The 26,463-nt window shown below is 45.1% G+C and overlaps 1 protein-coding gene and 1 pseudogene across 3 annotated transcripts in view; one reads left to right on the top strand and one right to left on the bottom strand.

Moving 5' to 3' along the window:
- The window catches only part of LOC147420611 (uncharacterized), a 137,241-nt gene extending 111,576 nt beyond the window's left edge, over window positions 1–25,665 (top strand). For 2 of the 3 annotated variants that reach the window (XM_086505166.1, XM_086505164.1), the window contains 2 exons: window positions 23,803–24,495; window positions 24,684–25,665. In XM_086505166.1, the coding sequence (XP_086361292.1) occupies window positions 23,803–24,495; window positions 24,684–24,974 (984 nt within the window). In that variant the 3' untranslated portion in view covers window positions 24,975–25,665. The remainder of the gene's footprint in view (window positions 1–23,802; window positions 24,496–24,683) is intronic. The other variant, XM_086505165.1, reaches the window with a different exon arrangement.
- On the bottom strand, window positions 14,122–15,937 carry LOC147420612 (uncharacterized; annotated as a pseudogene).
- Window positions 25,666–26,463: the final 798 nt, after the last annotated feature.

The raw sequence follows: 26,463 nt of genomic DNA, 5'->3' as shown, positions 1-26,463 counted from the left end.
ATGTGGAGGGCAATTTGGTTATTTGTTGATTAGAGTGGGTATTCACGATGGTTTGTGACACGGGGGACAGTTGCATGGCCCTTTGCACTTCTGGGGTCACACCCCTTTTTTTAGGGCTCGCGGACAAATCTAGTCTTCATGCTTACTTTGTTGGGATATAGACCGGCATCTACGAATGATTTGAGATACAAGTCATCAACTGGACCTCTACCAACGGGATAGAGTTTTTACTATGATATGTAGCATCACTCGTTGGACCATCTAGAAGGCTCATTGTGTTCAGATTCTGGGCTCACAGTCTTCTCCTATATCCACCACTTTGACAGCTATTTGGAGTGAGCTGCTACATACTCTTGCAGCCACTGGGATACTTCAACGGGCTCCTCCAAGGCAATGAAGAGGTGTAGATACTCATACTGACCTGGCCACTCATTTTTTAAAGGTTTTAAACCTTAAGAGTTAAAAATGAGAGTTAAAACCAAGTTTTTCTGGCTAATCTGGAGCATTTATAACTCGGTCAATTTCATGTCTCTCCCAACTCAGTCTGCCGACTCTTGCCGGGTCGTATTTCCACTGTGTCCGACCGGACGCCACTTTCTTGGCAGCCACCGCAAAACTATTAAATTTTAGCTTTTCTGAGCGAACTGGGGACACCATCTTATTCATGTGCTTGTTCTAAACTATTCTGCATTGTGTCCGGCTACTATTCTACTAATCATACTATTCGCACAAGAATAAATTTCCAGGAGCACATTACAATGGAAAATATACCCGTTCATAATTGGTACCAACAAATTCATAAATTCATTGTGTGCACAAAAATCATTTTCATTTATCTGTAGTCGTAGCTAAAAATATTACATCCCTTTGGCTACTGAACAATTGTCCTCAATTGTATGGCTTCATGATACTGATGCAGGATGTCTGAAAAATCTTGCAATTCTGATGCCCTCATCCATCGAGCATCTAGAGGGGAGTAATTTTTAAACTTTAGTAAGTACTTACGATGAGTTCTTCAAGGCTTTAGTCGGCACTCGTGATGGTGAATGATCTATCTTGGAAGAAGTATTTCTTCAGTTTTCATCTACCTCAAGGGGATCTTCGGTAATTGGTCTTGTAGGAGGTTCGCCAATGAAAGGTCAAAGAAGGCTCATGTGAAAAGCATTATTGATTTTCCAAGTCTCTGGAAGATCCAATGTAAATGCAACGTCATTTATCTGTTCCGTAAACTTAAACGAGTCATAATATCTGTTGAAAAGTTTTACAACTTTCCCTTTCTGATTGGCTCGTTTCTTAAGTCGCGCTTATCAAACTTGAGAAGAACAAATTGTCTTTCAGTTAGCTTGAGATCACAGTTAGCTTGAGATCACGACGATGTCTATCAGCTACTTTCTTATGTTTTTTTTTAGATCTAAGGATAGTGCGTTTCATTTGCATGTAAGCGGTATCCAAGTCTCGAACAAATTCTTCAGTTGCGAATATCTTATCCTTGGTGAGAAGGATTGGGTTAAGATGCGGTTTGCCATAAATAACCTCAAAAGGAGCTTTTCCAATAGAGGAATGTACAATGTTATTATAAGCAAATTGCTTTGCTTGGTCCATCACTTGCTATGTATGTACTATCTAAGTATCCACTTGCCCTACATGCTCTGTCAAATGCTAGGCCTCAATAGCCTTCCCCCTTTCTCAGCATTTCTTGCCATTCTATGGGTCCATGCATGCTCTACTAGTTTCCCTTCTTCTGGGTGCCTTGCACATGCCAAGTACATGTAGCTTCACAAGTAGCATAAATCCTGCAGCTTCTGAAGTGATTCCTGCAAAATCAGCAAATATATTGATGCATTCAACACTTGTAGATATTCAGCCCTATCCATGGATAGGGGCCAAATCGGTGACAATTGCAAATCAGCCCTACCCAAAGGACAGACATGCAGATAATTTGGGCTTTCACGTTGGCATTGATGTGTCAGTTAAGCAATAGTTTGAGTCAGTTCTACAATCTGTCACGAGGAAACTTTGCCATTGGTCTTCCTTGGATGTCTTTGGTTGGTAGAACCCTTGTGGTGAACCAAGTTCTTCTTGCGATAGCTTGGTGCACTACATCCTGCCTAAAGAGGAGGGAGGCTTGGTGATTATTGATCTAGACTCCAAAGATGCAGAGCAAGGCATTGCTTACCAAGCACATAGTACGCGAATTGTTCCCTTGGGCTGAGCCTTGGAAACAATTTCTGTACCATGCTTTGTCACACGTCTCTCCTTGGTTTTTGTTTATGGATAGTGTCATCGATTTTTGCCATTGCAGTCAAGTGAAATTTTTCTTGCACACCCCAGAATCCTCATCAACTCCTACAAGAAAACCAAAGCACTTTTGCCACTTGATGAGTGCAATGGCCAAGTAAAAAGTAGCGAGAACATCCCAAATTGTGTGTGTCATAGTGTACAAAGAGCATAGGGTCATCTGTGTACTCTTGATCCAACAAATCTAGTGAGCCATCTAAAGGCATAATAAGACCTCGCAACTAGAGTGTCCTATGGCGCAAGAAGAGTGACATGGCCTCAACAAAAAAACAGAACGAGTAAGCTGCCAAGGGGCATCCCTGCCGAGCAGAACGAGACAAAGGAAACCTCCTTCCAATGTGGCCTCTGATGGTGATGGTACTAGAGACAACACGATATATATAATGCAGCTACACCTCTGATCCACTATATGGGGAACCCATTCTCTGAATAGTGCCCTCTAAGAAACCCTAATCAACTCTATCATAAGCTTTCTCAAAATCAAGAAGCATGAAGTCTATCTGTTGTCCTGACTGATGCTACCTCATAGAACGTGAAGATGTCCAAAATGCATCAGTCTTGCACAAAACCTATTTGAGAAGCATGAATGAAATCTCGCAGAAATGGTCTCAAACGCATACTAAGAATGCAAGAAAAGATCTTATACACAGTAGACATGAGAGTGATCTGCCTCCACTGTCGAAGACACGATGCATCTCTGCCTTTTGGTATAACAGAAATGAGGCCCGAACACATAGTGGTAGGCATCATTCCTGTTTCAAAAATGTGTTGTAAGCCAAAAAGCATAACGGGGCTGAGACATCCCAAAACTGCAAGAAGAACTACGGAGTCAAACCATCCTCTCTTGGCCAAGATACACCATCAAGACCAAAATTGCATCACACATCTCCCACAAAGTGAATGGGGTTAGTTACCTGTACACATAACCTCTATAACCATAGGCTGAACATGAGACCAAACCTCTTCTCTAGCATGCAAAATGTCATGAGTCAACTAATCTGTAGTAAATAAATGCTCAAAAAACTCTGAAGCTATGTCGAGGATCTCATCAGGATCTGCGTGTAACCTATCTGCAAGATCTCGCAAGGCCCTAATAGAAGTCCCCTTGGAACACTCTGAAATACGCAAAGAAATCCTTATTCATCCCATCCCTTGGATATCCATGCCAACACCGAAGCGTGATAAAAGAATTCGGATTTCTCAGTCTAGATGTGACTAAGAGTGAACCTTGTGCTCACCTAGAAACTCATCTCTCGGAAATTCCTCAAGAGCTGCCGGTATATGCATCCCAAACAATCCTATAACTCTCGTTCCTATGGAATAGAGTTCGTCGCCTTTGCATCTGTCAGTTTGCAAGCCTCAGAGGACGTAGTGATGCAAATAGACAAATGGGTCGTTGGATCTGTAGAATATGCTGGCCAAGTGCCAATGCAAAATCTATCTAGTCGCTTTAGTAAATGACTTAACTACCTCTCCTGAAACCCCACGAGAAGTGCAATGATTGCAGAGTGCGAGTCAAGGATGGGAGATGCCAAGTATCTGTACTAGAAACTACAAAAAGGAATCTATCTCAAGCATCTCTCACATGGTGCTACAAATGGCAGATGTAATGTACAACGGAAGTGATTGATGGTGAATGCTCATGATGAGTGTTCAATGCGTACTCAAGGTTCCTTTTACTTCATGAGAGACGTGCAAAGACTAGAGAGAAAAGAGAGAATGATATTGTTAATGAAGGTTCTGTAAGTGAGAGAGAGAGAGAGAGAAAATAGACTCCACCAGATGGGGTCCCAAACCCCCCTCCAAGGGCCCTCCTCTCTATCGCTAGAGGCATATTTTCTTTACATTGCGCAATGGAATCTTGCTATTGATGCTTGGATCTGCAAGGCTAAGGGCTGAAAAGTGAAAAACGCTAGGGTAATTGATGGGGTTTGCAATTGCGTCGAGGCTATGGGCTGATCTATTGTCGCCGATGTTAGGCTGGATACTGAAAACGCCGGTACTGATGGGGTGTTGTAGGCTGCTCTGGTGCAAAAACGCTAGAGATGCTGAGATACTGCAAGTTGCATTGAGGGTAATGACTTATGCTTGAGAAGTGATCCCTAGGGTCACGTATATATGAAATTAAAGTTGGGTCGGGCAATGCCAATAAAACCCATGATTTCTTAAAATGTCACTAATTAATGAGTTAACAAACTCAATTATAAGAGGTACTTCACATGCACATAAATACCTAGGTTGGGTACTAATGCACTTGTATGGGAACACTCCCCAGTGCCCACACCTAGCAGATGCTGGTTGTGCTCATGTGTAATCAGAGTGTATGCAAGTACTCTAAAGTGTTAGGGCATGCATGTCTTGAGTATAGGCTCACAAAGCTACCAGAACTGTCCTAAATCCTAGATATAGGAGTTAGCTTGTCCACATGCACATAGGGTTAGATGTGCACATGACATCCCCCCTTTTCAGGTGAGGTACTGGTACCGAGCTGCATGGCTTCCGTGTAGTTTGCCAACAACTCCAGGGAATCGACGAAGAAATCTTCGACGTCGACAAAAATACAAGAGACCGTCACGAATGAGAGACTCCAAAAATGGATACTGACTATTCATGCTAACAAGAGATAGTCTTGAATAGGTACTATGGACCTTGATTCCAAAGCAAAGATCTGTCGTGCGTGATTAGTCATATCTGCAATTGGGCTAGCTTTACTAGGAACATAATCAATCAAAACATCAAAATGCTCACAAGACTGTAACCATTGAGCTTGACGGTCACTCAAGGTGTACTCAATATAGGCTGGAGTCATTTGAAGGCTTGATGATCCTTACAAACAATTATATCTCTATCATGTAAAAAACGCTTCTCAGGCTTTCGAGAATGTATGACAAAGAAAGGTTCCTTTTCATGCAATGACTGATTCATTTCTGAATTGTGTGACTGTGTACTGAGAGATGCTATTGGACTGTGTGTTTTATCCCCTTTCAAAACATGACAGTGAGAGATTAAAGACAAAGAAGGAATACTCTTCTCACACCGAATGACCATGGGAGAGGCACCTTTTGTGGGAGAGAGAGAGAGAGAGAGAGAGAGAGAGAGAGAGAGAGAGAGAGAGTTTTCTTTCAATTAAATTGTGGATCAAAATCACTAGACCACTTCGTGCCAAAAATTATATCACATCCAGACAGAGAAGAAACAACAAACTTAAGACGAAAAGACCACTTCATGCCAAAAATCATATCACATCCAGACAGAGGAGAAACAACAAACTTAAGACGAAATCTCTTGAACTGAGACTGTTACTTTAGGACATTCATATTTAAGTGAGGAGTGCATGCCAAGAGCAAATCCAAAAACTACAATAGGATCCACTGGAATAACTTCACAAGAGAATCACTAATCACATCATGTATACTACTAGGATCAAACAAGACCACAGTGCGTTGACCATTCACATGAACTCTTCACAAGAGAATCACTAATCACATCATGTATACTACTAGGATCAAACAAGACCACAGTGCGTTGACCATTCACATGATCATAACACTTCATGAGAGACTCCTATGGCTGGTGGATATACTTCAAGCCTCGCTTGGGAGCCCGGATCCTTGCGCAATAGGGGACTTTGGTCTTTGGCATTGCATAGAGTGGCCATCATGGCAATCATGTCAGATTGGAGTTATAGGGTGAGGTACCACGTAATCAGTAGCTGGATGTTGATTGGCAGCCTCTTAAGGTGGTGGGTGTTGCTAAATGGACTATTCTCTTATTTTCGGAGTAATTTCAATTTAATGAAATTAGAACATTTAAATGTGTACTCTTGAAGTGTTAAAGCTTGAAACTGTAGATCTATTGGAACTGATAAAAGCCATCAGGAAAACGGACTTCTCTAATGTGTCATATGATGGGTGATATCAAGCATCGTGAAGGAGTTGTTCCATATGTTCAGTGAGGGAGACAGGGAATGGGTATTCCCGATGAGTCACACGATGGGTGACGGGAGTATTAGACAAGGAATATTCTAGAGGTTTGGGAGGAAATCTGAACCGGGTAAAAGATGCAAGCACAAGAATAAACATGGGTTCTGAGAAGCTTTTGATGATTAAAAAAAGGATGTTTTTAAGTCCTTTCTGGGAAAGCAAATGCTTCTCCTCGAGGAAATCTATGTTTGTGTTGCATCTGTGCATGAAGCTGCAGCCAGGGACGCCTGGGAGTGCTGCGTAGCATTAATTTTCAGCTCACAAGTTTTTATTGAGTTTTTAAACATGTACACACTTATTTTAATAAGTGACCGGTTGCCCACTTAATAAATGGGCAGCCACTTATTAAAATAAAGTATGGTTAATAGGAGGCGCCCCCATATTGGCTAAAAACAGCCCTACGGCAACGTTCACTCTCTTGCCTCTCTAAAAAGCCGCCGCCAGCTCTCTCTTTCTCCAAGCTATTCCGGTGCCGTCTGCATATGCTATTATTGGGGGAGTTCCATTGGCTATTCCTGCCGCAGCTTGGAGCCTATAAAGCATCCCTAGGGCTCTCTATTTTCCCAGAAGTGCCATCGTTGGAAGAAGGAAACCCTACCGCGTCAGAGACACAAGTGACAAGTCGGAGTACGGAGGTCGCTTTTCCATACCAGGAGCAACATGTGAGGTTGTGCATACACGCTCTACAATTTGTTGCTTTTGTATTTGTGCTTTTTGTAGGTACTCTAATATGGAGAGGGAGCAAGGAGGCTTCGGCCTACGCTCAGGGATTTCGGAAACGGAATCAGGAACGGTCTGCAGAGCTTCACGCTTTTAGTATAGACGGGAAATGTATTCGGTTTGAGAGCTAGTCTTTTGGATTTCCCTAACGGGAAGGAAACGACCATCGAGTCTAAGATCTAGAACGGAAAGGTTTCTTCGGTTCTTGTGCTTGTAAAATGATTCTCCCTTAATAATGATTCTCTATAAAGGGGGGGGGGGGGGGGGGGGGGAGCTCATCTTCTGGCTCCCAATACTATGTCAATCTTCTTCCTCGTCCCTTTTGATCAATATTCTCTTTACTTCAACTAATTGATTATTCATGTGCGCTCCCATTTGTGACAGTGGGCTCTTGTGTTGAGGGAGGTGCTTTTGGGGGACATCACTCACAGACAGTCACAGATTGACTTCCGACGCCTAGTGCGGCGGAAGAAGAGGGCATTTTTGGCTCGGCTAGAGCAGGATCTATATCAGCTGTTCTTGAGTCGGGACTCGCGGGAGGCATGGCGCCTCTTTCAGGAGCACTCTCTCCCCCCCCCCCCCATCACTTCTAGTTTTTGTCACAAGACAGGCACCACGTGCCAATAGAAAAGAACAGACTGAACAGACTTTTAGCACTTCTTTAACAACTGAACTGAAAGAGAGAGACGACACGCGACACGGAGTGGCGAAATTCCACCCCAGAGAGTATTGGCCCCAAACCTTGGCGCCCCTTTCTGTATTTCTTTATATTGCATCATCAAAATACAAGCCGATACTCCAGACTCTGCACCTTCTCCAGGAAGCATGCCAGAGAATTAGCCCTTGGCCTGAAAACTTAAAAGCAGTTACAGTAAAAAGCCCTTAAAACTCAAAAGCTTTTGGTCCAAAAAGCAATGCCAAAAGCTGCCAGCGTAATTTACGAAAATTCGTACAGCCACGTTATCAGCTAGCACAAAACATGGAAATCCATACAGCTTGCCACCTCATCATGCCAGTGCAATTTTCGGAAATCTGCCACGTCATCAGTTTTTGCGTGTGTCCGGATCGTGCTTTATTTTAATTCTTTACGTCACTCGGGGCCCCATGGGACAGGGTCCCCATAAGTTGGGAGGACTTCTTCTGTTACTTGTTCTTCTTAGGGTTTAGGCCCCTCGGCCGTCATCTGCAAGTTGGCTCCCTTCCTCAGGGCTTTGACACGTCAGCAGTTTGTTACATCTCCCCTTCTTGAAAGAGAGTAATCGTCCACGATTACAGCATAGCTGCAAAACAACTCAAGTTAGCTCAAAAATTTCCGAGGGTCATTTTGAGGGACAATCAGTTTGCTCTTTTTGTTAAGGAGTTAGCTTCTCCTTTCAGCTGTTTTGATCAAGGAGTAAGGTTCTCCTTTCGGCTGTTTTGATCAAGGAGTTAGCTTCTCCTTTCTGCTCTTTTGATCAAGGAGTTAGCTTCTCCTTTCGTCCAGATCGGAACTCTTGATATTCCGGCGTAGTAAAATTAGCCATCACACCCAAACCGTAATTATCTTCCACGAGTGTCTTGATGCACTAAAATTACATACCCAGACAATCTCATCCGATTAGGAATATTCAGTAATTGGCACATCACAATGCCACACAAATGCTTACATATGCATGTTACAAGACACAACAACCAGCGCCACTGAGCACTCCCCCGAGACAAACGGTCTGCGGTAAGTCAAACAGAACTTAAACTTAAAAAGCAATCTCGACATCAGTCAAGCTTGAAAAGCCTATCCGACGAGGAGAGGTGAACTCAAGACGCGTTATGAGTGAGAGAGAGAGAGAGAGAGAGAGAGAGAGAGAGAGAGAGAGAGAGAGAGAGAGAGAGAGATGAAATGTTATATTAACGTCTTCAAACATAGTTACTCGGAACAGGAGGGTCCAGAACGGGACGGGAACGGGGAGGGAGGGGGGGGGGGGGGGAATGGAAACGGGGCTGGAACGGTCCACCTAAAGTACGGATTGAATTACTTCCATTCAGCTTAGTCCTAAATAAACTCCTAAACAACCCCAAAACTGCCCCCAAATCTGCCCCCTAACCTGCCCTCAAACTGCACCAAATATGTTCCCCGAACAGCCCTATATCTGCCCCCAAAAGCCCACTTTTTTCCCCCAAATGTCTACTTTTGCCCGTTCCGCCCCACGTTTCGCCTTTCCGCCTCATGTTCCGCCCATTCCGGAACGTCGTTCCGGTTACACCCCCTTCCGGAACGGCGTTCCGTTCCCATCTCCGTTTCGGGAACGGGACTCGTCCGGAACGCCGTTTCGGAACGTTTGGGCTGTGTTCCCCCCGTTCCTTGTTACAGTGCTTCAAAAGGCCAAAGTGACCTATGAGACCAGAAAGTTACAATGCGGTGTATCTGATACAAAGTTAGTTTAACAAAATAAATTCAACTAGGATAACAAAATATAAATACTGCGGAATCCTAAACGAAGCTGATAGGTGTGAAAGGTGAAAGGCGTGAAATGTGTGAACTAAGCAGTACAATGTGTAGACAATATGGGAGGGAAGTAGAGATCCATCTTCATAGAGATCCATCCTCATCTGCACTCTAGACGACGAAAAAGTATGGCTCAAATCCTTTGTTGTAGCCTCCTTCGAAACTGTGTAGCGCCTCTTCTCCATCGGGGTCGTCTAGATCTCCCTAGCTCCAGTGCTCGGTCTATGAGAATGCCAGTAGTGCGGGTAGAACTCTCCACTGTTGGCTACTCCTCTGTCTGTTCTTCTGGGTGTACAATATCTAGTGTAAAGAAATCTGTGATGTGTCTCTGGGGTTGTCTCTCATCAGCTCTCCTAAGTAAAGTTTCTCTATGCCTACGTAACTCAAGTAGATATAGCCCCACACATCTCTGATCCTCATAACTCATGACCCTAGATAGAGGCCCAAAACCTTCTCTGAATAGACTGTAGCGCGGATAATGTGTCGTGCTCTCCACAGTGTGGGTGCCCCTCAGTGCAATGTGCGTGACAATCTCACTCAAACAGATCGAAACTCTCTCAAACAGAATGAAACATAGGAACAATGGATAACAACAGAGACACAACAGTGGACCAGAACATGTGGACTCAACTAGCTCAAAGAACCATGTACAGACTCTGGCGTGGCAGCACACTCATCAGCTCCAGCCTAGGACTCACAGGTACAAATGGGGTGTCGAGGCTCAGATGTGCAGGGATGGTGAAGCAGTGCTCTGTGTAAGACCCGCTACCAAGACGACTACGTACAAGATAATCCTAATGACTCAACGGCTACTACTCATATATACAATCATAAAGAGCCACCAACGGCTCATAAATGTCAGCCAGCTAAGTGTGACCTTGCCACATGTCCACTAGGCCACCATCCGTATCCCTGCCACGTGTCACTGCCCAGAGTGTCCGTCCAGTGTGAACAGACCAAACCAACTGTACTAACTGTAACTGTGTCTTGTAGCAGTGACACTGTAGTCTGCTACATAGACAATGAAAACGGCCTTGTATCTCATAGTACACTGTCCAATGACATATGTAATGTACCTCTGTCTCTGGCTCTAGATGGCATATCCTGCTATGTGCTGGTGCCCCTCTCAATCTGCCAATCTCAATCTTGAGCTGATGTGAGGACGTGCGTATCTGGCCAATGGCACAACGCAAACCATGAGAGAGATGCGTGTCCATATAGCTAGGTCGAATCACAAACCCATCCCGAGTGAGGTGGAGAAGATGCTCTCTATAGAAAGCCATCTTTGTGCCCAACTCTTGTATTGGCTCTATGTCCTCCTTATGTCCAGTTGGATCAGATCCTGACGAATGAGTCTATTAATCTCTACCTACGTCAGAGACCTCAAGGGTGCCTGTAGAGAGTATTGAAAAGGAGGCAACCTGTCCATTGTGAAACCATGTGTCTGAAACCATGATGCCATCTGTGCATACCAGCATGATGTATCCCCATTAAGAGCTAATTGTCAAGAGGACTCAAGAGACATCCTGGCATATTTTGTCTCTGGTAGTATCCCACAGACTGTGTACAAAGGTGACTGATCTGGTAAGCGCGTCAATCTCCATAGGGGGGGCAACTAATTCCGCTCGAATGATATCATGCGGTTCGGAAGCCTCGGCTCTAATCAGCCGAGAGATCATAGGTACCAGGGGCTTCTCCATACACCTCCAACCATCCTGGCCTACAGAAGGTCTCCAAACCTGCACCCCATATAACATAGTAGAGGCAACCAAAGTATCAAAGAGCCATAACTTTGTCCTAGGTTCCTTGAAATGAACCTGCGAACACATCCTCTCCATTCCTCCCAAAGACGCACCAGCTCTAGTTAGTCTAGTCTCTGTTGCTCTTCTCAAAGAAAATCTCGGCCCAGTAAAGACTACCCCCAGGTAAGTGTATGCATCTGTATACTCCACAATCTCCTGACCATATTTGAAAGTAGGTACTGATCTCCTGACCCATTGCGGAGTGGTGTTAAACACCATAACCTTGGTTTTACCTAGGTTACACACAATCCACTATCCTCTGCAAAACTGCGTAGTGCATCCAAATGTCGTTGCATACCTTCTGGTGAGTCAAATATCAACACAATATCATCAGCATATAGCAACAATGGGATCCACGTCCCTGCCAGCTGGGCACCCCTGTCACCCTCTCCGTCAATGTAATCAGACACCTCATCAACATACATACCAAATTGAATAGGAGACAATGGGTAGCCCTGTTTCACTCCAATAGTAGAGTGAACTAAATCAGATACCCCTTCCGGAGTGCGTACATGTCCCATCAGTGATCTGTACAAAGCCATAATCCCCCAAATCACCTCTATGGGCACCCCCATCTCCTGTAGTCTGCGCATCAATCGAGCTCTTGGTACCATGTCAAATGCTTTGCGAAAATCCACAAAGCTACAATAGATCCGTCTCCCATGTGCTCTGCCCTCCTCAATGATGGCCCTGAGTGTCAGAATATGATCAAGAGTGGAGAAACCCTTCCTGAAGCCAGCCTGACCCTTTGCTCGTACACCCTCGCCCTCTGCCCAGTTACTCAAGTGTTGCTCCAGATTAGATGCATACAACCGTGCCAATGTGTGTCCAACCATAATAGTGCGGTAGTTCCCAGGCTCTATAGGGTCATAAGCCTTGAAGATGGGCACAATATTAGACAACCTCCAAGTCTCAGGTAATCCCTCACACATGGCACGATTGAACACTGCGAGAACCTCCATCAGCATATCCCTGGCATGTATAAAGTGCTCCGCTACTAGACCGTCATGATCATATGCCTTCCCGGTCCTCATCCTGTCGATGGCCCTTTGTACCATCTCAGGTGTAAAGAAAGTGCTCGTAGCTAGGCAAGGCTTGGTAGGGTCTGGAAGGGGTTCCTGTCCAAGAACCGTATATAATGATGTCGCATATTGGCCCCACACATCAGGTGAAGTAATCACTGGGGGAGGGGAATGCTCATGGAAGAGTCGCCATGCCTCTCTTGAGTCCCTACTCAAGAACATTTGATATAAGTCTCGCTCCATCTGAGCTAGGTAAGCTCGCTTCTTCCGTCGCACAAGGCGTTGGAAAGCAATCCGAGACTGTCTGTAAGTGATGACTCCTAAAAGAAGATCCCTCTGAAGGTGGGCTCTCATCTCTCTGCATTCCTCATCGTACCAACTATTATGGGGCATGCTCCCAGAATGTAGTCTCTTGCTCGGCTGAGTGTGTGGGTATGCCACTGATGTAGCCCCATGCAGTGTCTTAGTCAGTAGAGTGGTGCACTCCTCCACTGAGAGGCGTGTACCATTTGTGCCAGTTGTGCCTTCCAATAGACGGTCCCAGATCTCCTCTGTATAAACGAAATCAGTCTCCGGTGTAAATGTATAGGGTGTTTGACTTGCCTCCTTATGTCTGGGTTGTACTATATTGAAATTTAACGGAAAGTGTCAAGAGAGCATGATCTACTGCTATGCCCACTGGCCTGGCTCCCACTGTGAAATCCTGAATGCAGGGGACAAAGCTCGGTTGTGTCATAACATAATCCACTCTACTGGCCCCATGTCTGTGTGGAAAGCATGTGAAACCGGCTGCTCCAGGAAATTGTTGTAAGCCATTAAGTATGGTAATCCATGTGTAGTCGTCATTTCCATGAGGTATCTCCCATACTCCGTCTGCTCTCTGTCATCTGAGCATCTGTCAAGTCCCAACTCACCCACGTCCAACTCTCTAAGCATCTCATCTGAAGTGTCGTAGAAGGTTGTCTAGAGTTGCCCGTTCGGGCATTGAAGTCCCCTAGGAGAATGATATCACCATCCCTAGAAAACTCCCATATGTCATCATCTAGAATAGAGAAAGGCGACTGCCCTCTGGATGCAGCATACACTGATGTACTCGGAGGAAAGTAACAGATGGCAATATATAGGAATCGACTTGTGTCAACTCTCAGTCTCACCCACGTATATCTAGCATGATCATCTCTTCGTACAATATGCAGTAATGGTTGTAGTTCCTCTCTGAATAACACTACTACTCCTTTTGACCCTCTACTCCCATGCTCAGATCTCGCATTTGTCCTGTGAGCTGTCTCCCATCTGTATCCCACCACATGTGGCATCACCTGCCCAGGGGCCTGATGAGTCTCTGAGAAGAAGACAATATCCTTGTCTTTGAAACTGTCCTCAAATGCACCCACGTCCAACCTCATAGACCCATTACAATTCTAGGTAGCCATCTTGAGTGTGGTCCCATGGGTTTAGGGTTTAGGGGAGAGAGAGAGAGAGAGAGAGAGAGAGAGAGAGAGAGAGAGAGAGAGAGATATGATGAAATGAAATGATATATTGACGTCTTCACAGGCCAAATTGACCTATGAGACCAAGCTGTTACAACATAGTGAATCTGATACCATGTTCGGAATAAAAAAGAACTAAAACAAAAAATACAACTACTACAAACTGGGACTGTATGGATGTGCCAGGTAATACAAAAGGTGCCCAAAACAATGTGTGTGTGTGTGTGTGTGTGCGCACGGGGGGGGGGGGGGGGGGGGGGAGATATGGTAGAGATCCATCCTCATTTGCACTCTGGACGTCGAGAAAGTATGGCTCGAATCCTCTTCTGTAGTCTCCGTCGATACTGTGTAGCTCCTCTCCTCAATCGCGGTCGTCTAGATCTCCCTAGCTCCAATGCTCGGTCTATGAGAATGCCAGTAATGATAGTATGAGTGTGGGTAGAGCTCTGCAATTGTGGGTGCTACTCTGGGTGTCCAATATCTAGTGTAAAGAAATCTGTAATTTGTTTCTGGGTCTGTCTCTCTCCAGCTCTCCTCAGTAAAGTGTCTCTATGCCTGTGTAACTCAAGTAGATACAGTCCAAGACATCTATGATCCTCATAACTCATGACCCTAGATAGAGGCCCAAAAACCCTCTCTGAATAGACAATGAAAACGGCCTCGTATCTCATAGTACACTGTGCAATGGCATATGTAACGTAACTCTGTCTCTGGCTCTAGATGACATAAGCGGCATATCCTGCTATCTGTTGGTATCCCTCTGAATCTGCCAGTCTCAATCTCGAGCTGATGTGAGGATGTGCATATTTGACCAATGGCACAACGCAAACCATGAGAAAGATGTGTGTCCATATAGCTAGGTCGAATCACAAACCCATCCCCTGTGAGGTGGAGAAGATGCTCTCTATAGAAAGCCATCTTCGTTCCCAACTCCTGTACCGGCTCTTTCCATGTCCTCCTTGTGTCCAGCTGGATGAGATCCTAACGAATGAGTCTATTAATCTCCATCCGTGTCAGAGACATCAAGAGTGCCTGTAGAGAGTACTGAAAAGGAGGCAACCTGTCCATGGTGAAGCCATGTGTCTGAAACCATGATGTCATCTATGCATACCAGCATGATGTATCCCCCTGTAGAGCTAACGGTCTGGAGGACTCTAGGGCCAACCTGGCATATCTATCTCGGGTAGTATCCCATAGGCTGTGTACAAAGGAGACTGGTCTGGTAAGCGCCTCAATCTTCATAGGGGGGGCAGCTAACTCCGCTCGAATGATATCATGCAGTACGGAGGCCTTGGCCCTAATCAGCCGAGAGATCATAGATACCAAGGGCCTCTCCATACGTCTCCAGCCATCCTGGCCTACAGAAGGTCCCCAAACCTGCACCCCATATAGCATAGTAGAGGCAACCAAAGTATCAAAGAGCCATAAGTTTGTCCTAGGTTCCTGGAACTGAACCTGCAAACACATCCTCTCCAATCCTCCCAAAGCTGCATAAGCTCTGGTCAGTCTAGTCTCTGCTGCTCTTCTCAAAGAAAATCTCCACCCAGTAAAGACTACCCCTAGGTAAGTGTATGCATCTGTATACTCCACAATCTCCTGACCATACGTGAGAGTAGGTGCTGATCCCCTGATCCACTGTGGCGTGGTCTAGTCTCTGCTGCTCTTCTCAAAGAAATCTCGGCCAAGTAAAGACTACCCCCAGGTAAGTGTATGCATCTGTATACTCCACAATCTCCTGACCATATGTGAAAGTAGGTGCTGATCTCCTGATCCGCTGTGGCGTGGTGTTAAAACACCATAACCTTGGTTTTACCAAGGTTTACACACAATCCACTACCTCTGCAAAACTGCGTAGTGCATCCAAATGTCGCTGCATACCCTCTGGTGAGTTAGATATCAACACAATATCATCAGCATTTACCAACAATGGGATCCGCGTCCCTGCGAGCTGGGCACCTCTAGCACCCTCTCTGTCAATGTAATCAGACACCTCATCAACATACATACCAAATAGAGTAGGAGACAATGGACAGCCCTGTTTCACCCCAATAGTAGAGTGAACTAAATCAGATACCCCTTCCGGAGTGCATACATGTCCCATCACTGATCTGTACAAAGCCATAATCCCCCAAATCAACTCTATGGGCACCCCCATCTCCTGTAGTCTGCGCATCAGATCTGCCGCGCGGACCTCCATCTCTCTCCCTCCATCGCGCCACGCTGTGCCTGCATGTCATACCCTCCCACGTGCTGCCAAATCGCTGCGGATGCAACCTCTGCGACAAATTGTCCCATTTGACGTCCCGCAAGCCCTTCCCTTCGCTTTGACACCCCTTCACCCCTGTCACCTTCCTTTGTGTCTTGCACCAGTTTTCTTGCTTTCTGCCTCACTCGCAGGTTTCTTTTCGATCGCTGGGTTGCTGCCTGTTCTCTTGTTGTGTCTGTCTGTTATTTTTTTGTTTTGTGTGATTGCTTGTAGCTGCGTGTGTTGATTGTGTCTGTGTGTATGTGTGGTTGCCTGTGTGGGGTGTGGGTGCGTGTATGGTTCCTTGTTTGCCTGCTGCTGTAGGTTCTTGCTGTTTCGTTTCATGTTTGGTGGAAGTAGGTTCGGTGGTTTTGGAGTGCGTTGCGGGTGGCAAGCATGGGAGGTTTGCCCTCGCCTTCAGCTTCTTTTGCAGGTTGAAGAATGCCATAGCCTTGTTGATTTGCCAGGGATGGCTAGAGGTCATCTCTCTCCCGGATGTTTGGTGCAAAGTTGATTTGTAGTGGCGATTCTTATTCTCTGGGATGTGTCGTTTTTACGGCCTTGGAGACTTGGAGTTTGCTTTCAGAGATTCTTTGGTGGAGTTTTCGGTCTCTAGTCGAGTTCTGGGTGGCCTCTTTCTGCTTTAGCTCTCTGTTACTTTCTTCCCTTACTCCCTTGCTCCTAGCTTTTGTAAATTCACCCATCTTTTGTAACTTTGTATCACTGGTAGTTTTTCTCTATGGTTTGTGGATCTTGAACATTTCAAGGGGTTTTCACCGTCAGATCCATCATATTTTGTGTGCCTACGGGCATATGTACTGCCTTTGGGCGTGTAACTTTGATTACGTAATACAAAAGGGTATCAAGCCCCACTCTTTGGAGAGAGAGAGAGAGAGAGAGAGAGAGAGAGAGAGAAATGAAATGAAATGAAATGAAATGTTATATTAACGTCTTCAAAAGGCCAAAGTGACCTATGAGACCAGAAAGTTACAATGCGGTGTATCTGATACAAAGTCAGATTAACAAAATAAATTAAGCTAGGATAACAAGATATAAATACTGCGGAATCCTAAACTAAGCTGATAGGTGTGAAAGGTGAAAGGCGTTAAAAGTGTGAACTAAGCAGTACAATGTGTAGACAATATGGGAGGGAAGTAGAGATCCATCTTCATAGAGATCCATCTTCATCTGCACTCTGGACGATGAGAAAGTATGGCTCGAATCCTTTGCTTTAGCCTCCTTCGAAACTGTGTAGCTCCTCTTCTCCATCGGGGTCGTCTACATCTCCCTAGCTCCAATGCTCGGTCTATGAGAATGCCAGTAGTGCGGGTAGACCTCTCCACTGTTGCCTGCTCCTCTGTCTGTTCTTTTGGGTGTACAATATCTAGTGGAAAGAAATCTGTGATCTGTCTCTAGGGTTGTCTCTCTTCAGCTCTCCTCAGTAAAGTTCCTCTATGCATGTGTAACTCAATTAGATATAGCCCAAGACATCTCTGATCCTCATAACTCATGATCCTAGATAGAGGCCCAAAACCTTCTATGAATAGACAATGAAAACGGCCTCGTATCTCATAGTACACTGTGCAATGACATATGTAATGTACCTCTGTCTCCGACTCTAGATGGCATAAGCGGCATATCCTGCTATCTGCTGGTGTCCCTCTGAATCTGCCAGTCTCAATCTCGAGCTAATGTGAGGACGTGCGTATCTGGCCAATGGCACAACTCAAACCATGAGAAAGATGCGTGTCCATATAGCTAGGTCGAATCACAAACCCATCCTCCGTGAGGTGGAGAAGATGCTCTCTATAGAAAGCCATCTTTGTGCCCAACTCCTGTATCGGCTCTATCCATGTCCTCCTCGTGTCCAGCTGGATCAGATCCTGACGAATGAGTCTATTAATCTCTACCCACGTCAAAGACCTCAAGGGTGCTTGTAAAGAGTATTGAAAAGGAGGCAACCTGTCCATGGTGAAACCATGTGTCTGAAACCATGATGCCATATGTGCATACCAGCATGATGTATCCCCATTAAGAGCTAATTGTCTGGAGGACTCTAGAGCCACCTTGGCATATCTGTCTCGATAGTATCCCACAGACTGTGTACAAAGGAGATTGATCTGGTAAGCGCCTCAATCTCCATAGGGGGGGCAGCTAATTCCGCTCGAATGATATCATGCGGTTCGGAAGCCTCGGCTCTAATCAGCCGAGAGATCATAGATACCAAGGGCTTCTCCATACGCCTCCAACCATCCTGGCCTACAGAAGGTCCCCAAACCTGCACCCCATATAACATAGTAGAGGCAACCAAAGTATCAAAGAGCCATAACTTTGTCCTAGGTTCTTGGAACTGAACCTGTGAACACATCCTGTCCATTCCTCCCAGAGCCGCACCAGCTCTGGTTAGTCTAGTCTCTGCTGCTCTTCTCAAAGAAAATCTCGGCCCAGTAAAGACTACCCCCAGGTAAGTGTATGCATCTGTATACTCCACAATCTCCTGACCATATTTGAAAGTAGGTATTGATCTCTTGACCCATTGCGGTGTGGTGTTAAACACCATAACCTTGGTTTTACTTAGGTTTACACACAATCCACTATCCTCTGCAAAACTGCGTAGTGCATCCAAATGTCGTTGCATACCTTCTAGTGAGTCAAATATCAGCACAATATCATCAGCATATAGCAACAATGGGATCCATGTCCCTACCAGCTGGGCACCCCTATCACCCTCTCTATCAATGTAATCAGACACCTCATCAACATACATACCAAATAGAGTGGGAGACAATGGGCAGCCCTGTTTCACTCCAATAGTAGAGTGAACTAAATCAGATACCCCTTCCGGAGTGCGTACATGTCCCATCAGTGATCTGTACAAAGCCATAATCCCCCAAATCAACTCTATGGGCACCCCCATCTCCTGTAGTCTGCGCATCAATTGAGCTCTTGGTACCATGTCAAATGCTTTGCGAAAATCCACAAAGCTACAATAGATCCGTCTCCCATGTGCTCTGCCCTCCTCAATGATGGCCCTGAGTGTCAGAATATGATTAAGAGTGGAGAAACCCCTCCTGAAGCTGGCCTGACCCTTTGCTCGTACACCCTCGTCCTCTGCCCAATTACTCAAGTGTTGCTCCAGAATAGATGCGTACAACCGTGCCAATGTGTGTCCAACCATAATAGTTCGGTAGTTCCCGGGCTCTGTAGGGTCACCAGCCTTGAAGATGGGCACAATATTAGACAACCTCCAAGTCTCAGGTAATCCCTCACACATGGCACGATTGAACAACACTGCGAGAACCTCCATCAGCATATCCCTGGCATGTATAAAGTGCTCTGCTACTAGACCGTCATGATCATATGCCTTCCCGGTCTTCATCCTGTCGATGGCCCTTTGTACCATCTCAGGTGTAAAGAAAGTGCTCGTAGCTGGGCAAGGCTTGGTAGGGTCTGTAAGGGGTTCCTATCCAGGAACCGTATATAATGATGTCGCATATTGGCCCCACACATCAGGTGAAGTAATCACTGGGGGAGGGGAATGCTCATGGAAGAGTCGCCATGCCTCTCTTGAGTCCCTACTCAAGAACATTTGATATAAGTCTCGCTCCATCTGAGCTAGGTAAGCTCGCTTCTTCCGCCGCACATGGTGTTAGAAAGCAATCCGAGACTGTCTGTAAGTGATGACTCCTAAAAGAAGATCCCTCTGAAGGTGGGCTCTCATCTCTCTGCATTCCTCATCGTACCAACTATTATGGGGCATGCTCCCAGAATGTAGTCTCTTGCTCGGCTGAGTGTGTGGGTATGCCATTGATGTAGCCCCATGCAGTGTCTTAGTCAGTAGAGTGGTGCACTCCTCCACTGAGAGGCGTGTACCATTTGTGCCAGTTGTGCCTTCCAATAGACTGGCCCAAATCTCCTCTGTATAAACGAAATCAGTCTCCGGTGTAAATGTATACCATGTGTGTGACCTGCCTCCTAATGTCTGGGTTGTACTATACTGAAATTTAACGGATAGTGTCAAGAGAGCATGATCTATTGCTATGCCCACTGGCCTGGCTCCCACTGTGAAATCTTGAATGCAGGGGACAAAGCTCGGTTGTGTCATAACATAATCCATTGTACTGGCCCCATGTCTGTGCGGAAAGCATGTGAAACCGGCTGCTCCAGGAAATCGCTGCAAGCCATTAAGTATGGCTAATCCATGTGTAGTCGTCATTTCCATGAGGTATCTCCCATACTCTGTCTGCTCTCTGTCATCTGAGCATCTGTCAAGTCTCAACTCACCCACATCCAGCTCTCTAAGCATCTCATCTGAAGTGTCGTAGAAGACTGTCTACGAGTTGCCCGTTCGGGCATTGAAGTCCCCTAGGAGAATGATATCACCATCCCTAGAAAACTCCCAAATGTCATCATCTAGAATAGAGAAAGGCGCGACTGCCCTCTGGATGCAACATACACTGATGTACTGGGAGGAAAGTAACATATGGCAATATATAGGAATCGACCTCTGTCAGCTCTCAGTCTCACCCACATATATCTAGCTTGATCATCTCTTCGTATAATATGCAGTAATGGTTGTAGTTCCTCTCTGAATAGCACTGCTACTCCTCCTGAACCTCTACTCCCATGCTCAGACCTCGCATTTGTCCTGTGAGCTGTCTCCCATCTGTATCCCACCACATGTGGCATCACCTGTCCAGGGGCCTGATGAGTCTCTGAGAAGAATACAATATCCTTGTCTTTGAAACTGTCCTCGAATGCACCCACATCCAACCTCATAGACCCATTACAATTCCATGTAGCCATCTTCAGTGTGCTCCCATAGGTCTCGCACCGTCATGAAGTGCGCCACTCTAAAATCACCACCCGTCCATCTCTGTAGAAGGCTATCTTTCCCTTCTCCCTTGCCACTGTAATCTCTGGCATTACCTCTCTCATATATGCGAGCTTTGAGAGAGTCAGGTCATCACCGAGGAAAATACCTGTCTTTTTGAGAGTAGGCCTCTTCCTCAAGAATTCCTTCTTCTCTTCGAACGAGGGGAAGCGTAGTATGAGAGCTCTCCCCTTTGAAGAATCTCCCGTGCCATCACTTTTCTACCTACCCTCCATGCCTTTGTGTGCAAAGGCTTCTCCATCCCCATCATGGATGTAAGGCTTATGACCTCTTTCTCCACATTGTTTATGTCCTTGAGACCGGTCACTCTCACATGCAGTGCTCACATCCGCCTTCTTTGTTCCTCTTCGAAAGTCATGTTGATAAGCGTCGGTGTGCAAGGAGTTTCTTGACCTTTCTCTTTCTTGACGACCTCAATCCATTTTTCGGCCTCGTCCGCCTTTTTCTGTGTCCTTTTTATCATCTTCACCCATGAAGATGTCTTTGCCACACTCAGTTTCTCTTCCTTTGTGATCATCCTTACTTGTTCCTTGATTTCCTTGATTTCATCTATTACCGAGGGCTGAAATTCGCCTTCCTCTAGTCCATTGCTTACTCTATCAACAAACTCCTGTTTAAGGGCTGAGACTTCTTTTTTGAGTGTCCGTATCTCGGCGTTTGGGTTCTCCTGTTTGAGGGCTGAGATTTCTTCTTTGAGTGTCTGTATTTCTGCGTTAAGGCTCTCTTTCTCCTTCCATTGTGCGCCTTCATTGAAAATCATTTGAAGGAGGTTGGCCTTCTCCTTCCACCATCCTTCCATCTCTGTTTTCCACTCCTTCAATTCCCTCTCCATCTGCACCATCCGCTTGTTCGTAAGCATGAAGGTTGCCTTTGCTCGCGACTTGCAAACAGAGAGAGAGAGAGAGAGAGAGAGAGAGAGAGAGAGAGAGAGAGAGAGAGAGAGAGAGAAATGAAATGAAATGAAATGTTACATTAACGTCTTCAAAAGGCCAAAGTGACCTATGAGACCAGAAAGTTACAATGTGGTGGATCTGATACAAAGTCAGAGTAACAAACTAAAACATAACAAAACAAAACAAAAAAATACTATGGGATCCTAGACTGGTTGATGTGAACTAAGCAAAAGGGGCAGCTTGCCGGGATAGCTAAATCACAGAAGATCTAGCATCGAGCTCTGGCGGATCTCATCAATCTCCTCCATGGTCAGTAGTATGATTGGGCGTCGTGCATGCCTGCTCCGAATCTTCTGATGGAGAGAGAGAGAGAGAGAGAGAGAGAGAGAGAGAGAGAGAGAGAGAGAGAGAGAGAGAGGTGCTTTGTCTTGCTAGCATTCTTCATGCCGAGCTCGCACTGTCTCCCTCCCCCTAGCGACATCTTGCCCCAGACCTTCGCTTATGCGTCGCAGGTTCTCCTCTCCAGGCTGCTGCTGCCGTAGGTGTTTGCTGTCATGTTTGATGCTCCGATAGCGGTTTGCTTGTTGTCTGGTTTTTTGTTCTTTTGCGTTGTTTTCTTGTGCTTTCTTATTTGCTGATTGTTTGGTTGTCTACTTGCTTCCGTATTTGTTTCTTTTGTGTGTGTTGCTTGTATTTGTGTTCTCTACGTGTGCTTGGGGTGTGTGTGTTGTTGCTTGTTTGCCTGTGTGGGGTGTGTGAGTGTATGTTCTGCCTGCTGCTTATGCTTGTTTCTTAGTTAGTTGGCAACTAGTGGTTGGTCGTGCATGTATGTTCTGCCTGTTGTTTTCTGTTTGTTTCTTGGCTGGTGGGCAACTACTGGTTGGTTGTGCGGTCTAGTGGATGGTGGGGAGGTACGGTGGATGAGTTTATTAGCCTCTTCTTCGGATCTGCACTCCTCTTTGTTGATGCTTCGTAGACCTAATCGACATGATTGTGTTGCCAGATGCCCACCGAAGTGTAACAACCACCGTCAAATACATGTACAAACCATTTATGCAACAGGGTTCCAAAATTGGGAAAGACTAAATGATAGAAACCTTGTTGCATGAACATGCTCACAAAATTTTGGAAACTAAATCCCTTAAGACTCTGTAGACAAACTTTGGCTTTGAAGATGTAGTAGCAGCATGTCCAGGTGACACATAGTGACATGTGCATTTGACATGAGAATTCTGGTGCTATTGCACATATGTAGAAGTGACTTGCCATATTTATCTGGCTCTTTTTCACCACTAGATCTAGAGAATGGGCTATAGATGTGTACATCCTCTAGTCTCCTTGAATAATGCGACATATCAAATGTTGTATGTCATGTTGCAAAGTTTTTGGCATGCATTCATATCACCAAACACAATACCTCATTCTTGTCCTTGAAGTGAACAATATCCTCCCTCGAGGTCGACAAAAGGTTGTGTGTGTGTGTGTGTGTGTGTGAGAGAGAGAGAGAGAGAGAGAGAAAGAGAGAGAGAGAGAGAGAGAGAGAGATATCAGGCCTTTTCACCACTAGAGGTTTGGCTATACATGTACATCCTCTAGTCTCCTTGAAACATGCGGCATTTCAAATTGTGTATGTCATGTTATAAAGTTTTTGTGGGTGCATTCATATCACCAAAGACAATAATCTCACCCTTGTCCTTAAAGAGAACAATGTCTTCCTCTAGGTCACCAAAAGCTTGTTCGAGAGATCATGAGTCTTTTTCCCTATGATCTCTTTGTATGTCCTTCAGGGTTTTTCCACTTCTTGCATATGGACCTTTGGTTAATTTTATATGATACAAAGGTCAAAAACCCCACTTTTTGCGCTCGCACACGCGCACACACACACACACAGAGAGAGAGAGAGAGAGAGAGAGAGAGAGAGAGAGAGAGAGAGAGAGAGAGAGAGAGAGAGAGAGAGAGATTCTGCCATGCAGTTTGATTTACGAGATCCCAACAACAAGAACATGTTCAAATGTCATGGATTGACAGGCATTTCAAGAAGGAAAAGACACCCAGTACGTCTCAACTGCATAGTGGTCAACACAAGAAATTCTAACTATTTTGCTGTTGGGGGTTCGGACAAATATGCACGAGTCTATGATATCAGGAAAATGCAGTGGGATGAGAGAGATTCTGATGATAATCATGTTGAAGCTCTTTTTCCTGCCCACTTGAAGAACAAAGGCCCTTTACATGTGACGGCGCTTGCATATTCAAACCAGGAAGAGCTGCTTGTTTCTTATAGTGATGAGCAGATATATCTTTTCGAAAAAGACATGCAGCCGGTATCTGCAAGCTCTTCAAACATGCCTGTGGGAGCTAATATTGTGGCGAAAGAAGCACAGGTATATAAGGGGCATAGAAATGCACAAACTATAAAGGGTGTCAGCTTTCTTGGGCCTAATTCTGAGTATGTGGTGAGTGGGTCCGACTGTGGAAATATATTTATCTGGAAGAAAAAAGGAGGAGAGCTGATTTCGCTTTTCAAAGGAGATAATCAGGTGGTTAATTGTTTGGAACCACATCCACATGTTACATTTCTTGCAACCAGTGGCCTGGATCATACTGCAAAGATCTGGGCTCCTCTTTCTGAGGATTATGTGCCTCTTCCTGATAACGCTGAAAAAGTAAGTTTTGCCTTTCTTGAACGCGCGTCTCAAAACAAGGTTTGTCTTGTTTCTGTAGGCTGAGGTTGGAATTTACTCTTGCCTTGAGATCCCTCTGCAGGGAAATTGTTTTTGTCGTTGTCAATAAGTTTAGGGGCAAAACACCAAGGCAAAATAATTTGGTTGATTAACACAACCATTTTTTGCAGATCATGAAATCAAATCAAAGAGGTAGGGAAGAGGGGTTTCAGCGTCTGTCGGACATTATTCACATTATGCGACTTCAGAGAAGGCACGCTCAGCCTGTGGTGGCTAGTTGGTATTCACGCAGAGATGCCAGAGATGCAGGGTCTGGTGAAGGTGAGGATGATAGTGAGGATGATGGTAGTGTGGTGAATGGATACGTGATGGTTTTGCACGGACGTGTTGATGACGAGTCAGATCATGAGGAGGAGGAAGAAGATCAGCAATACAGTGTGAATGAGTGCGCTATTATATAGCTTCCTTTCTTTTGTACAGAACTCCTGTAAGGTAACCAAAGTTCATGGGCACGCACACAATGCGTCTATAATAGCTGCAGTGTTTGGCTGCGGATGAAAGTTTTTGTTTTGAGGTCTTCCTCTTGTACTCGAGGCATCAAGGATAGGGAGGCAATACTGACTAGTATGTCTGAGAGGCTTAGTGTTTGACATCAGAGATCGTGGTTATTGGATGGTGTGAGAATCCAGCGCTGCGATAAGGGCCGTCTCTGCAGGAGATGCTGCCATGCCGCAAACCAACATGTTCTGCCTCAACATCATAAAACTGAGGCTAAGGCAGCCGGAGTGAGCTAGCCAGAATTTTATCTTTCTGGGAAGTCAGGCTGCTCGTGAAGGTGTAGATCAGTGTTGGATTTGGTGAGATGTTTGTGCACTCCTGGAGGTACCTAATTCAAGCTCGGGTGCACCATCACAGAAAAATGTGCACCTTTTGGCACTCCTTTTCCTTTGAATGACTAGAGCTCGTGGTTTTGGCATATCACTCTGACGCTTCACGAGTGCTTGGAGGAATTCTGGATGCCACTTCCTGTCAAGTCATCAAAAAGTTTCTTATCTTTGTAAATTTTGTTCTGAAACTTGTCAAATGTTATGATAAGCATGTAAAGTTTGTTATATTGCAGAAATATAGTTAAAAGAGGGATATTTGGTCTTTTATCATGAGTGCACTGCCGATTTTTTGTTGTCATCCTTTGGCAATTTAAGTCCTTAGCTGCAACTAAAGTTGATTTCTTGAAGGGTAGATTTTCTGAGCTTCATCGGTTACTGCTGGGCTACCCTGCTCAGTTTTTCCTTTCAATACATGATAATTTTAAGCCAATCAAATGAAAGAAAAGTCCCTGTCAGCAATTGTGGGTTTCTTCATCATCATCATCTCTCTCTCTCTCTCTCTCTCTCTCTCTCTCTCTCTCTCTCTCTCTCGTGTGGTAGATTGGTTATGCCATTTCCCTCTTGAATAACAAGTCTTGAGTTCAACTCTCCTAGTTCGATAGATCTTTAAGGTCTCTTGCGATAATTTCCTACGACGTTAAAACAATCTTCTTCTTCTTCTTCTCTCTCTCTCTCTCTCTCTCTCTCTCTCTCTCTCTCACACACACACACACACACATCTTGAGGTCAAGACTTGCGGGATAGACCTTTGAGGTCACTTAGGGATTGTTCTTAGTAGGTAAGCCCCTCTCCCTATTCTGAACTACCAAGGTAAGTTTCCATGCTTTTAGTATGGTAAGCATCCGCTTCTTATGGAAGCATGAGAAATCAACTTAATCCGTTCAAACAGACTTCAATGCCTCTATGAAATTCATTGATATATTGCACATTCAATGGCCACAATGTATTTTGCATGAGTGCAATGGTCGTAGCGTGCGTGGCTATAGGTCAAGACTATTGGAAATGCCATAGTAGTTCGGGTTGAGCTACAAATCTCTTATTTTATGAAAGCTCAAGGTCATTG

The sequence above is a fragment of the Adiantum capillus-veneris genome, chromosome 28, assembly GCF_014529385.1.
Source record: "Adiantum capillus-veneris isolate H3 chromosome 28, ASM1452938v2, whole genome shotgun sequence".
Lineage (NCBI taxonomy): Eukaryota > Viridiplantae > Streptophyta > Polypodiopsida > Polypodiales > Pteridaceae > Adiantum > Adiantum capillus-veneris.
Note: the sequence above shows the minus strand (reverse complement) of the source record. Positions and strands in the feature narration are given on the sequence as shown.